The 17,071-nt window shown below is 40.8% G+C and overlaps 1 protein-coding gene across 3 annotated transcripts in view; it reads right to left on the minus strand.

Moving 5' to 3' along the window:
• Positions 1 to 17,071, minus strand: part of NWD2 (NACHT and WD repeat domain containing 2) — a 174,063-nt gene that overhangs the window by 102,587 nt on the left and 54,405 nt on the right. For all 3 annotated transcript variants that reach the window (XR_011997212.1, XM_072737906.1, XM_072737907.1), the window contains exon 2: positions 9,286 to 9,374. Coding sequence is in view for 1 of the 3 variants with exons in the window: in XM_072737906.1 (XP_072594007.1) it covers positions 9,286 to 9,374 (89 nt within the window). In the remaining 2 variants the exon portion in view is untranslated. The remainder of the gene's footprint in view (positions 1 to 9,285; positions 9,375 to 17,071) is intronic.

Raw genomic sequence — 17,071 nt, forward strand, 5'->3', positions numbered from 1 at the left:
TCTGCCTGTGTCTCTGCTTCTCTCTCTGTGTCTCTCATGAATAAATAAATAAAATATTAAAAAAAAAACAAAAAAAGAAAAATGAGGATGGGAAGAAAGAGCTGCCTTGTGTTAAGAATGTGAGAAAGGCTTCACAGTGATCATACACAATTGGGACACTTAAATGTCACCTACAAATGAGGATCTCTCATTCTGCTTAGTGAAGGACCAATCTTCTTGGGTGATTTCCAGGACTGGGGTCACCAGCCAGCCACAACTGAGCAGAATTTAATGTTCAGCAAAGTGTAGCTCATCCAGTAGGTTCTGGAGCTCCCCACAGTGCCAGTGCTCTATACTGAGGAGAACTATTAGGCAGAAGAGTGTCTGAGCACACAAGTGAAGGATGAACAATAACGCTGTCTTAGGAAGTCAGGCATGAGAATTCCAGAAGAGCCCTCCCATGCTACAGAAATGACGAGTCAACCCCTACAATTACGTTGGCATGACGAAGGCCAATTATGACATGTTGCTTTCCTTCCCTTTCCCGTCTCTATCAATCTTCCTCCCCCTCTTTCACCAACTGGCTCCCGGATGGGAGAAGGGTTATGTCTCATGCTTCCGATTCTTCCAGAGAATATCAACTTGGTAATAAGACCTGTGCAGGTCCTGACAGACGGAACTGAAATGTGAAGTGAGCCAGACAAACTGACGTGCTGGCCCAAGCGTGTGATCCAACGAGAGGACACGTTTCTCGCTTTAGAGGAAATGGAAAAAAGGGGATTTGGTTGACAACGTGGAGAACAGACCAAGGGCATCACAACGTATCCTGTCAGTTAGAAAGTCGATGGTGCGTTCTGGCAACACGGGAGGCAAAACGTGTTCTAAGACTGGTTAGCAGGCAGACGGTGGGAAGAAAAAAGTGAGAACAGAGAAGGAGATGGGGCTGGAAAAGAACAGGAAGGTTGGGGTAGAGGAACGGTGGGTGGAGGCAACTGGGGACGCACCTCCGCTGTGAGACCAAGCGACAATTCAAGTCCGCAATCTTTCCCAAGGATGAAGCTGATGTGAGATTCATGGAATTTCACTTAACCCACAACCTGGATGCACACAGAGGATGTGGCTTCTTAATTTTGTGTGAGACTACTGTGGGCTTCCTGTCCAAGCCTCCACCCTCTGGCTAGCAGGAGGAAGTGAACTTTCAGTTCTGTCCACTTTAAACCTTAGTTTGAACTGATGTGTGCAAGGAGTCTGTGAAAAGTGCTTATTCTCTCCTCGATCAGAATGCTGAGTCTCTCAAAAGACTGGGCTTCCCTGTCCCCCTGCTTCTTTTCCTGAAGATGATCTCCAGAGGACCTCATATCCTGAGGGGAAGAAATGGGAGTTCTTGGGCATGGTCCATACATGATGCCCACTATCCGCCTGGTTGCTGGCATCATGGCTGGGCTTGGGGTGGTTGTCACCCATGGACTGGTCTTTCCCTCTCAGTTTGGTCAGATCCTGGTGTGGCTCTGCAGCCAAGCCAGGCTGACTTCCCCTGCTATGGATGAGCTACCCTCAACCTTGGGCCTGTGCTCCATCCAGTTATTCACCATGGGCCTTTTTTGAGGTCACCTCTTCCTGGTCATGGAGACTAGCATTGGCTCTTAACTCAGCATATGTGACACATGATAACTCAGGGGAGCTTGGGAAAGTTAAACTACATGGTTGCTTGCTGCCATGGCCATGACGTGGCCATGCCCATGACTATTTGCAGGGGTGGAGGTGATTAATGTATGGCCATCTCTTTCTGTACTCCTAAGTAGACAGCAGAGGCAAGATCCTCTTAGGGCTACCTATCTACTCACTTATTTTCATTTATCCAACCCACAGCCCCTTTTCTGAAGCAGAACTCGGAATAAGGAAAGGAAAAGCATATCTACTGACACTTCCTTTCTCTCCCCTTCTCCCATCCTCCCAGAGATTACGTGCGGTAGGTTCTGGCTCTGCTTTAGGGACAAACTGTATTTTAGATCTCCAGGCTCAGAGTGCTACAGTACCACTGATGTGCTAAGGAAATGATTAAAAGAATTTAGTGAAATATTCTCTCAAGCTGATAGCCTGACCTTTAAAGTTTTTAGTCTTTCTAGTATGTGATAGAATATTTCCTAAATATTCTCCCTATTTATATTCCTTCTGCACCAGCCACTAAGCACCCCTCAGACAGATAGATACCGTTGTCAGAGGTCTTCTGCTGTACTCAAAATGACATGAGAAAAATGCATATAAATAATTTCATTAATTATTCAAGTTCTTAAATAGGAGAAAAGACTTAAAAAAGTGAAAGGCAGTAACAAATTAACATTGGCTGAGTACTTTCCATGTGCCAGGCACTTTGTGTTATCTCATGACTTCTCATCATGATCTTGGATGATGGACACCATCCCATTAATTTTATAGAAGGGTCAACTATCTCAAAGAAATCAAGCAATTTGCCCAGAGTCACAGAATGGGTAATTTGCAAATTTGAATCCTAGTCTAACAGAAAAATACACACTGTTTCCACTATCCCCCATAAATGACATAATGTGCTGTATTTTATTGAATCACAAACACCATTAGTTGTAGGCTGCCCCAATACTGTATGTTCCACTAAAAAAAGAAACACATTGTCAATTACACCACAACACGCCGTTTATTTGTAAGATGAATTCTATTTCTGAGAAGTAAAAATGTGAAAAAATAAATTAAATTTGGTAAATACTGCTTAAGGAAGAGGCCTTGAGCATCTGTATATAGTCTGGCCCAGAAGACAGAACACCCAGGATAGGGAAAGATCAGGAAAAGGTTACTGTAGTCACTCAGCTATTAAGAAACGGAAGGCTGAGTAAAGACAGAGTCTTGTGAAATGGGAAGAAAAGGTGAGCTTCTAAGAAACACTGTGGCAGATGAATCGACAGGAACAGGCAATTTGTAGGTTGTCAAGAGTGAAGAATACACTAGAAGCCAAGATTTTGAAGTTTGGAAGACTGGAAATTAGCAACAGTTGAGAAGCTACAAAAGGGGAGAAGGATGGTTTCCACTCAGATATATTAATATTCCCAAACCAGAGAATTATCTTCATGTAACTCTAGAGGAGAGAGAGTCAGAGATGCAGACATGAGGACCACTCACAGGCACAGGTTCAGAGACAAGACGGCACTCTCGCTGGGGGTGTGATGATGGGAAAAACCCAGGGTTTACTGGATGTTAAAGGAAAAAGGAACAGGTTCACGAACACTGGTAACTAAGATGAAATGAAATAAATACTAGGTGCCACTAAAGAAGCTGGCTACCAGAAGGTATTGTTAAGGAATGACACAGAGTTGAAGGGCTGGACTCAAATGAGGATCATGTTCAAAATGGAAGTGTCCTAAGCCCCCAGATGAGTCAAGCACCTCCTTTAGAGATTCCTGCCCTAATGGGTTTACTGCTGGCTCAGAGTATCAGAGTGGGGGAGCTGCGAGGGGTGGACTTAGTTCACAGAGTAGAAGTGGAAGGATATTTGGAAATTGGAAAAGACTTTTTAAGAAAGCTAGGCCTTGAGCTGGATTTTGAGGGCAGGGGCAGGATGGGGAAGAGAAAGGGTATTTTTTTTAAAGATTTTATTTATTCATTTGAGAGTAAGAGAGAGAAAGAGTGAACACAAGTGGGGGAGAGGCATGGGGAGAGGGAGAAGCTCTCGCTGAGCAGGGAGCCTGATGCCCAATGACTTTCTGAGTACAACAGAAGACCTTTGACCAAAGGCATCAATCTGTCTGAGGGGTGCTTAGTGGCCAGTTCAGAAGGAACATAAATGAGGAGGGTAGTTAGATTATTTAGATTTAGATTAAAGAATCTATTTAGGGGCACCTGGGTGGCTCAGTGGTTGAGTGTCTGCCTTTGGCTCAGGTCATGATCCCAGGGTCCTGGGATTGAGTCCCACATCAGGCTCCTCACAGGACGCCTGCTACTCTCTCTGCCTGTATCTCTGACACTCTGTGTTTCTCATAAATAAATAAAATCTTTTAAAAATATTTTAATTATTTATTTGTGAGAGAGAGAGAAAGAGTTGGGGGGAGGAGCAGACTCCCCACCGAGCAGGGATCCCAATGTGGGGCTCAATCCCAGGACCCCTGGATCATGACCTGAGCAAAAGGCAGATTGCTTCACTGACTGAGCCACCCAGGTGCTCCAAGAAAGGGTATTTCTGATAAGAAAGTCGAGAATGAGCAATCCACAAGACGTGCTCTGAGGACAGGCTTGGAGTGCATGTTTGTGTTGAGGAGAATGGGAAATGAACTTGGACAGACAGCTGAATCACAGTAAAGAGGGACCCCCGTAGGCAGCAGGGAGCCATTAAAAGCTTTTAAACAAAGGAACTGACAACATGACATTTAAGTAAAGATTGCTCTGGTGGTGATGTATAGAAAACTCAAGCAGGGCGATGGTGTGGGCAGTTCTGCTTAGCACGCTTTTACTAAACCCTACTAAATGTGAAACATTTCAGGCCCTGGGGACTTGAAAATAAGTGAGAACTAGTCTCTTCCTCAACAACTTGTAACCAACTGGCAGTAAGTGGGGAAAGAGCTCAGTTGCTTTTCATTCATCCAATTTTTTAAAAAAAGCTTCTATTTATTCATTCATGAGAGACACAGAGAGAGGCAGAGACACAGGCAGAGGGAGAAGCAGGCTCCATGCAGGGAGCCTGATGTGGGACTTGATCCCAGGACTCCAGGATCACGCCCTGAGCTGAAGGCAGACGCTCAACTACTTAACCACCCAGGTGTCCTATCATTTATCCAATTTTTGAACCATTGAGGATTAGACTAGAGTCTGGGCAGTAAGAATGGAGCAGAAATCTTAGAAAGTAAGAACAGATGGCACCTGTGGATATGAGTCCTTTATTCACTGGGTCCTGCACCACCAGCTTTTCACCCCAATCTGTCTTTATTTTTCCAATCTTATTCCCCTCATTCTCCCTTTCTGTCCTATTCTCTGTAACTGAGGGCATTAACCCAACACTGGCAAGTCAAATGACATATTCCTTAAACACCTTGTCTTCTTCCGAAGCCATGTGTGTTCTCTGCCCTGAGTGAGCTCAATGTTCCTTCCATTCATCTGTTTCTATCCCTGGGCAACAACCGACTTGTGTGTATCATACATAGAACTAACTGGAGTTCATAATCAGAAGATCTGATTATCCTTTTTTCATTAAACATCTTCATTTATATGAAAAAAAAATTAAGGAAACACTAAAGACACTGCCCAACAGGCATTTATAGGGATATAGGGATAAAATTAGAAGGTCTTGTGTAAAATGTAATTGCATTTTCTACCACTTCCATAATATTTAACTCAATGGTCTACTAGGTGCCAGACACTTGACTCATCACTGGGAGATGTTGAGTAAGACACAGTTCCAGTCCTAAGAACATTGAGACCTTAGAGACAGATGATGAAAACTTTACCTCACCAGATGTCTCATTCTCTCCATCACTTGCTCTAGTCCCTGCCATGATCACTTCTTAACTTGCACCACCCTCCTGCTTCTACTACTCCCCCCACCCCCATTCCAGTCTCTTTACAGAGCCTGAGCAACCCTCTTAAATACAAGTCCTATAATGTCCCCCTTTCCCTTCATACTCAGGACAACTCTACGTCCTTAATCTTGGCACAGAAGGTCTCATATGAGTTTGATGTCCTCTACTACAAGTATTTCTCTTACTCCACTCCACCCACACTTGACTTCTTTACTGTTCCTATAATATTCTAAACATACTCCCTTTTTCTGGTTGCCAATGCTTGGAATTCTCCTACCAAGGCACCACCTGCAAGACTTGCTCCACCACTTTTGACAGATCTCTGTTCCAAGGTTATCACTGAGTCCTTCCCTGACTACCTGACATTCCCTATCTCATTATCCTGTCTTCCTTTTCCTAAAAGCATTTACTCAATAAAATGCATCTATAACCACTGGGTATTTATGGCTTATTGTCTACCTCCCCCAATAATATTGGAAGCTCCACAAAAAGAGGATCTTATTATTATTATTATTTTTTGTATTCCCAGCACTTGGGATTTTGCCTGGCCTGTGCTCAATGGTCAACAAATACTTCTTGAACAAACTGGATGCACAACTGAGAGTTACATATTACATTACAAAGAGCAAAGAGGAGGGTACATGGCATATCCTAGAAGGGTCAGAGGATCAGTGAAAGCTTCCTTAAGCAAGTAATATTTGGACTGAGACTTCATTTATATGCTCAGAAAGGCATCCACTTGTTCAACACTTTTCCTATCTACTTTTGCTATGGGTCGGGCACTATTCTAGGACGAGGAATAATACAGCTGTCATGAAGGCAGACAAGACCCTGTGCTTGTGAAACTTATAATCTCGTGGGACAGAGACAATATGCAAGCCAATACATGAAAAAGGCAAAACATCCAATACTGACACATGCTATGCAAATAACTAAAATAGGGTGATGTTAAAGAAATCCCCTAGGTGGTTACTTTAGATTGGGTCCTGAGGGAAGCATCTCTAGGAAGTAACATTTTTGTGGAGATCTGGAGAACCCTAAGAAAGCTCCAATGTGAAGATGACAGAGTGGACATTCCGCAAAGAAAGTACAGCCAGGGCAAAAACCTTAAATGAGAATGCACTTGAAGTGTTCAAGGAATCACACGGAGGACATGTAGCTCCAGGGCTATGGTCAGAAGGAGAGGGGGGCCTGACTTAGGATCTGCAAGAGTCTTAAGAATGAGCAGAACTTTGGGGGTGGCAGGGGAAGAAGCTGGTTGCAAAGCATTGTGGATGGAGAGAATAGCATTAAAAAGGCAAGGAAGCTTACGAGAGACCAGTATACGTTTGGGTAAGTCTAAGAAATTCATTTCCTCTGGGTTCAATGCACAGCTAAAGATGAAATCCAGAGGACTATACAGGTAAATTACTTTTTTCATGAAGCTCCCAGCATCACATTTTGCTGCAGCTGAGAAAGGAGAGCCATCTCACTAGAAAACATATCTTCAGGGAGATCTATAATCAATCTACTAAAAGAGACTATACTAAAAAGGATATTCTTAGAAGATTCAAGCATTATATATTTCAGCTCCTATTAGGCTCAGAAGGTGGGAAGCAAATGCAACCCTGCATATATTTTTTTAAGATTTTATTTATTTATTCATGAGAGACATAGAGAAAGAGAGACAGAGACACAGGCAGAGGGAGAAGCAGGTTCCATGCAGGGAGCCCGATGTGGGACTCGATCCAGGGACCCCAGGATCACACACTGGGCCAAAGGCAGGTTCTAAATTGCTGAGCCACCCAGGGATCTCCGCAACCCTGCATATTTTTATTCCAAACAGAACCTTAGATACAAAGCGGTCACCACTCCCTATTTCAGACACCTATTGAGGGAGTCACAGTGGAAAGTTGGGAGTTCAGTCCCAGCTTTTCTTTGCTTAATGTGGTTTCCACTGCTTCCCAGTACCTCAATGACTCATTCAATGCACCTACCTAGAATGATCTTTGCTGTCAAGTTATTCTATGGACCTTGCCTTCTACAGCTTTCCTCTGGCTTCATTGGTCTTTTCCTGGGAGGGCTTATAATTTAGAAAATATACTTTTCTCCCCTCTCCCCTCAGCTGATTTTAATACCATGTTTCATGCAGGCAGGTCTGTGGCTCAACAACTTTCTCTACTAAAAAAAAAAAAAAAAGATGCAAATCCAAACAAACTCAAAGATGGGATTAACATGTTTGGATACACATCACTTTCTCTAGAGTAACTGAGTCCCCAAGGAGTATCTATATCTTTGCGAATCTTGACGGATCAGAATTTTGGTAACAATTGAGACCCTCAGGTTCCTCAGAGAAGACAGTGCTGAATTCGCAACAAGGAATTTAAGTTCACCATTTACCTAGCAAATGGTGATTTATGAGTAATTGTTCAATATGTGTGTCATTTAAGGGCCTGCTGCTGACAGCAGGCATGGGGACTGAAGCCATTTGGAGATCAACTATTTTATTCATCACATCAGAAAGCATCATGAGGAAATAAATGAATATGTAGGAGGAAATAAATGAAGGGTGGAGTTTTCTTCCACTAACAAAGATGCATTTTGCACTCTTATACCACAGACCCCTGGTACATACTCCTCACCTACCAATGTAAACATGTACTTAATATGTCCGTTGTGAATGAGGTTGAAAACTTCTGGCTAAATAATGCTATCTGTTCCAGGAGCCACTTACTTTTTAAATTTGAGGATGTTCAAGATATGCCTAATGTTTCCTAGTACTTTTCTATCAGGTGGCAAAATCAGTGGTGTCTACAAATGCCAAGGTGTTCATGAACTTTAGCAATGTCGTGCAGAGTTATTGTCTCTAGAAAGGTTGATTTTTTTTTTTTTTTATATTTGGGTAAATGGCAAATCCCTGAAATAGGAAAAAGGACATTCTACGATGTGAACAAAAACTAAAAAGCAAGCTAGAAGGCAAGGGGCTGGCCAGGCTGCTAAAAGAAAACACCTGGGAGAAAGCTGGTCCCAATTTTTAGGTGCAAACCATTTCTAGAGACCACAGCGGAGAGGCATGGGCTCAGCAACCATCACCTTCCTGAGAAGGGTGGAGATTAGCAAGAAGCAAATAAACATGGTTAGAAGGAAAACATGAGGGTGCCTGGGTGGCTCAGTCAGTTAAGCATCTGCCTTCAGCTCAGGTCATGATCCCAGGGTTCTGGGATCGAGTTTCACATTGGGCTCCCTGTTCAGAGGAGAGCCCACTTCTCCTTTTCCCTCTGCTCATTTTCTCTCCTTCTCAATGTCTCTCTCAAATAAACAAGTAAATAAAATCCTTTTTTTTTTTTTTAAAGGAGAAGATGAGCTAATAGCAGGCAGGGGCCAAGAAACAGCATAAAAGTGCAAAGTACCAAAAATGATTTTTTTTTTTTTAAGATTTTATGTGTGTGAGAGAGAGAGAGTGCAGAAGGAAAGGGGCAGGAGGGCAGAGAGAAGCAGATCACCACTGGGCAGGAAGCCCAATGTGGGGCTCGATCCCAGGACCCTAGGATTATGACCTGAGCTGAAGGCAGATGATTAATTGACTGAGCCACCCAGGCGCCCCCCACCCCCAAAGGACTAAATATTTTATTTCCATCTTCCAGTGTTCCTTTTTACCCATGCTTAAAGAAATGAAAATTTTCAGGGCTTAAGACATGTTTTTTTTTAAATAACATCGAAGTTGTGACAATAAGCAAGCACAAACGTCATTGAGCTGACATATGAAAAATGAAATTAATGTCAGAGTTACCTGAAATTCTAATCCATAGTTTTCTCTGCAGAATTCTCTCAATTTGGGATACACATTTTCTCTTAGTGCCTGTCTTTCTGCTCCCGTATCTGTAGTAGAAAAACAAACACATAGAAAGGGCGTTATGTCTACACATACATATTTCTGAAAAAAAAAATAAGCTCACAAATATTAGCATTAATATAATCAACTTGGGTGCCCATTATGAAATGATGGGATATTTGATTACTGGGGGAGGAGAGCTGCTCCTAACAGTGCACGGGTGGGGTGGGGGGAAGAGACCTCCCTACCAGATGTGCACAAGAAGCCTGTGGGATGGAGGGGAGCCCCACTGGCCACTTCCGTGTGTACTGGCAGAGCTGGGAATTCACGTTTCCAGACCCTCATGTGAATCTCTTAAATGGCCAGACCACACTGTCTTTGGAAAAGGCAGAAGGAAAAATCGTAGGGTTATCAGCTGTCAGGTGTTTTTATCCCCATTACATGCAAAGGTTACAAAATCACACACACATTAGTTACTGATTCCAAAACTTATCCAATTTCTATCATCATTTCTATAGTATTTAGAAATAATTTGACTTTTACAAAATTCAGTACAGTATCCAGGCAAGGCAATCGGGACAATGGTTAGGAAAGACAAATTGCAGGAGCCAACTTCCAAACTAGCACATCCCATGCCTGGTGGGTGCAGTTGGGCAGAGGTTTAGCAGAGTAACGCCTGCCACCCTGGGCACAAGTACTGCCTGTTGTATCAGAGAGGGTAATTGTTTTGCATGTGTTACACCATGGAGAAACTTCAAAAATCATTTTTACTCTTCATGTCCTTAAAAAAAAAAAAACATAAGAGAAGCAACAGAGAACTTGAAACCAGAAGAACCGCAGAGTATGTATTTAATGTTGAATGTTTTGCACTGAAAGGGATTTCCAAAGCCACCTGTGCTGGGTGCTGCTCTGCATCAATGATGCTGTAAAATGATCACAGCAAACAGAGGCTGTCCTTGCCCAACTAACTCCAGTGAAATAGGAGAACAGCAATTTAAAAGAATTAGGTTAATGTCTCATCTCTTGAAAAATACCATCTGCTAAGTGTACCTCAATCCCAGCCATAGCTATGAAATATTTGCATCCCACATTTATCGCTAAAAGCCAGTTTAAAAGACTTTCCTTATTATTCTCAAGTTCATCTGTCCATGCAAATTCAACCATATGGTGCGCTGACCTACTCTACTTTCCCACTGTTGTCAAGACTATTTTGAGACGTAAATAACCAATCTCAAGCATCTGAAATGCAGCTGCAGCCCTGACATAGTGACAGAAACCAGTGTTTATAGGGAAATCAAAGACTCAATACAAGGCTTCTAGGTTACCCTACAGTCCAAATGGATAGGGTCTTTTCTAACCATAGATCCAACATGGGCCCTACGTCCAAAAGGGAAGCAGGAGGACCAAGTGAGGGAGTGGTACATTTGAGCAGTGTCCATGTGCTATTATGGCACTAGTGGAGGTAGTAAGGTAAGTTTTAATATGATTTATATAATCTCAGGATCAGAGGCCCACCATCTTTCATCTCATTTTAAGGGCTGAAAACACTAACTTCACAATAAAGCTGATTAATATTCAATCAATCTCTCTAGAAAGATACAGATGTTTAAAATGCAAATAACAGAAGTCACTTTAAAAATAAATACTACCAGATGTAGAAGTTGGGAATAATATGCATAATAATAATATGATTATATTAAATTATTACATAATTAAATAAACAGGATTAAGGTATGCTAAAATAGTACCAATATAATACATGGGCAATTTTTAAAAATTTCTTATAAATGTTATTGTAATTCATTACTAAGTACTGCCACCTGAATGTGGTATAGTAACGGTGATTAAGACAGAAATATCGTCTATTATCTCTAATATTTACTGAGTGCTTACTATTGTCATGTACTAAGTATTTCTACATGTATTTTCTTAGTCACTTCTGACAACTCTATGAAATAGGTAAAATTACTATTGCATCTTTTTTTTTTAATGATTCTTTTTATTTACAGAGAGAGAGAGAGAGAGAGAGAGCATGAGCTCACAAGCTGAGGGAGGGGCAGAGGGAGAGGAGAGAAATAATCTCCAGCAGATTCTATGCTGAGCACAGAGCCTGACCTGGGGCTTGCTCCCACTGTGACCCTGAGATCATGACCCAAGCTGTGAAATTAAGAGTTGGACAGTTAACTGACTGAGCCACCCAGGCACCCTACTATTCCATTTTTTTATGAGGAAACTGAAATATAAGGGATTAAGAGACTTGCCTGAAGTTAGATGACCTCTAAATTGGAGGAATCAGATTTGAATCTAGAGAGCTGTACTCCACAGTTTGCTCTAACTATAGGAATTATGCAAAGAATCAACCTTTGGGGTCACCTGTAGGGCTCAGTTGGTTAAGTTCTGTCTTTGGCTCGGGTCATGATCCCAGCCAGGGTCCTAGGATTGAGTCCCATTGTTGGGCTCTCTGCTCAGTGGGGAGCCTTCTTCTCCCTCTCCCCCTGCTTGTGCTCTCTCTCCCTGTGTCAAAATCTTAAAGAAAAGAAAAGAAAAGAAAAGAAAAGAAAAGAAAAGAAAAGAAAAGAAAAGAAAAGAAAAGAAAAGAAAAGAATCTTGGAAAGATGATGCACAATGTAACTTTATGGAACAGTAAAGGAATGCTCAACTCACCTTTAAATCTGGACTCTACTGCCCTATTCCCATTCTTGCCCCCTTTAATCTATTCTCCATAGAGAAGCCAGACTGATCTTTTGCAAATGCAAATCAGATCACATAAAGCCCTCCAACATCTCTGCATGGCACTAGGGATGAAATCCACACTCCTTACCATGAATACTCTCCCTCTTCCAAAGTGCTCTCTTACCACTACCTAGATTATGTGCCTACTCCTGGCCTTCGCTCTAGCTAGGACTTCCTCCAGTAATGCTCAGTCCTGGGACCATCTCATGGCATCTCCTTTCATTCAGGTGTCAGCTTTAGTGCTACTTCCTCAGAGAGACCTCTCCAAGCCCTCCATCTATGGACCCAACTCTCTGTCCTGTCACCTTCCAAATCCTTTGCACATCACTCATCACTACTCTTGCTATTATTCCTTACTATCTGTCTCCTCCACTGCAATGTGAGCTCAAACAGTCACAACCTTCTTCTGTCTCATTTACTGCTACATCCCCAGTGATCGGAATTGTGCTCAATTAAGAACTGAGTGAATGAAAAAAACCTACACATGCACCAGTGACCAAAATTATCTGACAGATGATGCTTCCCTGTAATCACCTCCAGAAACAAGCACTTGCTACAGGTTGTCACTGGATGGATACAGAATCAAGACTATGGGGAATTCTGGGAAATAAATGACAGGGTTTCCAAAGTATGTTGCATGAAGTGAATGAAATGCTGATTTCTCTTTTGCTTTCTTTGTTTCCAGCAGAATACTAAATACATTTTACCAAATTATGTTGAACCTTCCCAAAAGCTGTGAAGAAAGCATATGCACATATCTGACAGACACTGTGTTATTAGTTATATCACAAAAATGACGCAGATTTTCTTATAGTTGTATTAATATGTGATGATTAGCTCTGGAAATGGAAAAGTAATTAAGATGGAATGGATTAATTATAATGGGTGACAGATAAGCTGGCTTAATTACATTAAAAAACCTGATTCACACTAACAGCAAATCCGGATGGTTGGCAATTAAAAAACATTAGAATGTCATAAATTGGAAACATTAAGTTACAGAATGTCACACATAAAAAGTGACTTCTTAAAAAAGTGTAGATCAGAGACAAAGTACATCACTGACTCATTGACTCTACGTAGTCATCACATCCACTTGTATCCGCCTAGTTCCTTATCACTTTGAGGAGATGCATTAACACTTGTGCAGCACTATTAGGTTTTTTAAGGAGCTGTACTCCAAACAATTCCTCAATGATTTCAGAGCTGATGACTAGTCTCTGTGCAGTGTCTGAGTTACAGGAAGAGCCTTAGTTGAGGGAGTATCCTTAATCAATACCATTATCCCACTTCACGAAGGATTTAGACCGATTCCAAATTTTTACTACAAGTGCCAAAATGACCATGTTGCCCTTCTTACTGTCCCTGCTTCACCCAAACTTAAGACCAGGGGTATGAGAGTAAGTCACTTTTTTCTAGGCAGCTCAGAAAAATTCACTTAGGATCCAGCACACATCCTCTGCAACAACTGCTATTCCAGTTAGTTCTCCCAGGTTTCTGTACATCTCCTGCCTGGGTTCTCCCTCTTCACCTAGCCTGTTAGCCACTGGTTCATCTGGACATGCTATCTAGTTTTTGTTGGTTTTGTTTGGGTTGATTTCTTGTTTGGTGGCTTCCCAGAGGCTGTCCCCTCTCCATGCCTTCTAGGCCCTCTGGGCCCAATCAGCCACACTGATCCTTCCTTACTTCAATATCACCAAATCCTGACAATTTTGTCATGAACAGCTTTTGAACTTGGCCACTCTCTGGTCTTGCACTCACCATCTCTCAACCCTAAGTTCCAAAAGTCTCCTATTTGATGGATGTGTTATCTGTTCCTCCTTATTGCAGTCTTATACTCCACAGAGGTGCTGGACATAAATCTAAGACAAAACAAAACCAGCAACTAATTTGATCAATAAAGGCCTTGGCCGGCATCTCGTGGCCCAGGAGATAAAGACCAGAATGTTCAGCAGACGTACATGTCTTTCCAGTGGTGTTCCATCTTCTACTGCCATGCACCCTCCTACATAGTTTTTCAGATATTACTTGAACCCAAACCTTATCCTTACACATACTGCTTTCCATGCATAGAATCCCCTATCTACTACATCCCTCTGCTTGGCAGACTCCAACCTTTCTGAGCCCCAGAGGTAACATACTTAGTGGAATCTTACTAGTTAGAGAAAGACCGGCTCTCTGCAGCTCATCCCACGGCACTGTGCTCACCTCTATATAACATCATACATTATACTTTATCATAATTTATTAGTTTGTCTCCCCCATTAGACTTTCAAATTCATGAAATGCAGGAACTTTCTCATTCATCTTTATATCATGGAAATTAAAGATCTAGTGGGAAGTAAAAGCTGGGATAGGTTTAAACACTGGCTAAACTTTGCATGTGTTTCCCAACCCACAAAGTCACTGGCAGAGAACAGAGGCCCCATTGGCTTGAGACATTCAAGAAGAAACTTCTGAAAAATCATTGACTAACACTAAGCTATGCAGAAAAGAGGGTGACCCCTGGGAAGCCAGGCATATTACCCTCATTATCATCATCACCATCACCATCACCATTACCATCAAATAACTGGGCAGAGACAGCAGATGCCTGCATGTGGGGAACAAATTCCATAAATTTAGTCCAGGCAAGTTACTAAATGAATCCCTTAAATGCAAACAAATAAAAAAAAAAACACTCTGAGGTAAAAATCAAGATCTAGATTTGTTACAATGTATTACTTAACATGTTCACTTTTCAACAAAAGATGTTGAGATATATAAAGAAACAGAAAACTGTGATACCTATTCAGGAGAAGTAAGGAATCAATAGAAATTGTCTCTGAGCAGGTTCTTATGCGCAATTTAGTTGATAAAGACTTCAAAACAGCTATGATAAATATCTTCAAGGAAATTCAGGTAACCATGTTTAAAGAATAATGAACAGAAACCTGTGAGACAACATCAACTATAGTGGTATGTTGGTAAAGGAAGTCCCAAGAACAGGAGTAAGAGAAAGGAGAAAAATAATTTTGAAGAAATTATTGTTCAAATGTCCCAAATTTAATGGAAGGCATTAATCCACACATCCAAGAAGTTCAAAGCACCCAAACAGGATAATGACTAAGAGATCCATGGTTAGACACCTAGTCAAATGGTTAAAACCAAAGATAAAGAGCAAATCTTGAAAGTAGCAAGAAAAAAATGACTCATCACATACAAGGAAACAATACAATTAAGGGCTGATTTCTCATGAGAAGGTGTGGAATTCAGAGGGTAATGGAACAATATACTCAAATAATAGGGAAAAAAAAGTCAACCAAGAATTGCATATCCAACAAAACTATGTGGAGGATATGATGTTAAGTGAAATAAGTCAGACACAGAAAGACAATTACTATAGTATTTCACTTTTGGCAAAAATCTAATACAATCAAACTCAGAGTAGCAGAGAGTAGAATGATGAGTGCCAGGGGCTGAAGGGGGAAATGGGAGAGGTGTAGTCAAAGGGTATAAAGTTGCATTTAGGCAAGATGGACAAGTTCTAGAGATCTAATGTATAGAGATGTAGATATAGTTAACAAAATTGTATTGTAGGCTTTAAATTTGCCAATTTAAATTTACACTTTTAAAATATTTTAAGCATTTTTAAAAATCATTGTAAGTGTATTTTTTAATCCTCATACCCTATTTCCCCCATCTTCCTCCACCCACATTTGTTTCTTATGTTTTTGATTTTAGCCGTTCTGACTGGTGTGAGGTAGTATCTCATTGTGGTTTTGATTTGCATTTCCCTGATGAGGAGTGTTTTTGAGCATCTTTTCATGACCATCTGTATGTCTTCTTTGGAGAAATGTCTGTTCATGTCTTCTGCCCACTTTTTAATTGAATTATTTGTTTTTTGGGTATTGAGTTGTATCAGTTTTTTATATATTTTGGAAACTCTTTGTCAGATATGTTATTTGAAAATATTTAGTAGGTTCCCTCTTTTTATATTTCTTGAAAAAAAGACTATATAATAAAGCATTAATTAGAATATTGCATCGTTGGGTTTTAAAAAACATACATACATATGTATATAACACATGGTGATAATAACACAAAAGAGGAAGGAGAAAATGGAGCCATAGTGGTAACAAAGCCTTTATGTTTTACCAGAATTGTTAGTATTCATCTAAAGTATAATAAATTAAGATAGATTTTGTGATCCCTAGGGCACTAAAAAAACACAACTAAATAAAAACAGAACACAGCAAAGGGATTAAAATGATACACTAAAATATTTAACAAAGAAGAGAGTAACATGAGAGCAGATGAAGAAAAATGACATGAGATATGTAGAAAACAAATAGCCAAAGGTCTGAAATAAATCCAAGCATATCACTGATAACTTTAAGTAAGAATAAGCACTCAAAATATGGTTGGGCTGGATAATTAAACCATATCTAATTTTATGCTATCTACAAGTGACACACTGTAGGTTTAAAAACATCAATAGGTTGAAAGTAAAAGGAGAGAAAAAAATAACATGCAAACAATAACCAAAAGCAGACTGAGTATATAATTTCAGACCAAATAGATTTTAAGAAATCAGGGACACCTGGGTGGCTCAGTGGTTAAGCATCTGCCTTCAGCTCAGGGCATGACCCTGGAGTCCTAGAATTGAGTCCCACGTCAGGCTACCTGCATGGAGCTTGCTTCTTCCTCTGCCTGTGTTTCTGCCTCTCTCTCTCTCTTTATCTCTCTCTCTCTCTGTGTCTTATGAATAAATGAATAAAATCTTTTAAAAAAAGGGTAATAGTGCTAGACTTGTTTCTGATAATGTCGAAGAAACAATTATCACCCTAAACACAGCTAAAATATTAAGAATTTAATAATGTATCTTTCTATATGTGTCACATGGTTGGAAAACTCTAAGCAATGCACAGCAGTCCAAGGTGTGGTGAATCTCAGAAGCTAAGGGATTCCTGAGGCCAACTTTTAGTTATTTTCTATTAAATCTTAGAGACTTCTAATATTGCTTATGTCT

Source organism: Vulpes vulpes, chromosome 14 (assembly GCF_048418805.1).
Source record: "Vulpes vulpes isolate BD-2025 chromosome 14, VulVul3, whole genome shotgun sequence".
NCBI classification, from domain to species: domain Eukaryota; kingdom Metazoa; phylum Chordata; class Mammalia; order Carnivora; family Canidae; genus Vulpes; species Vulpes vulpes.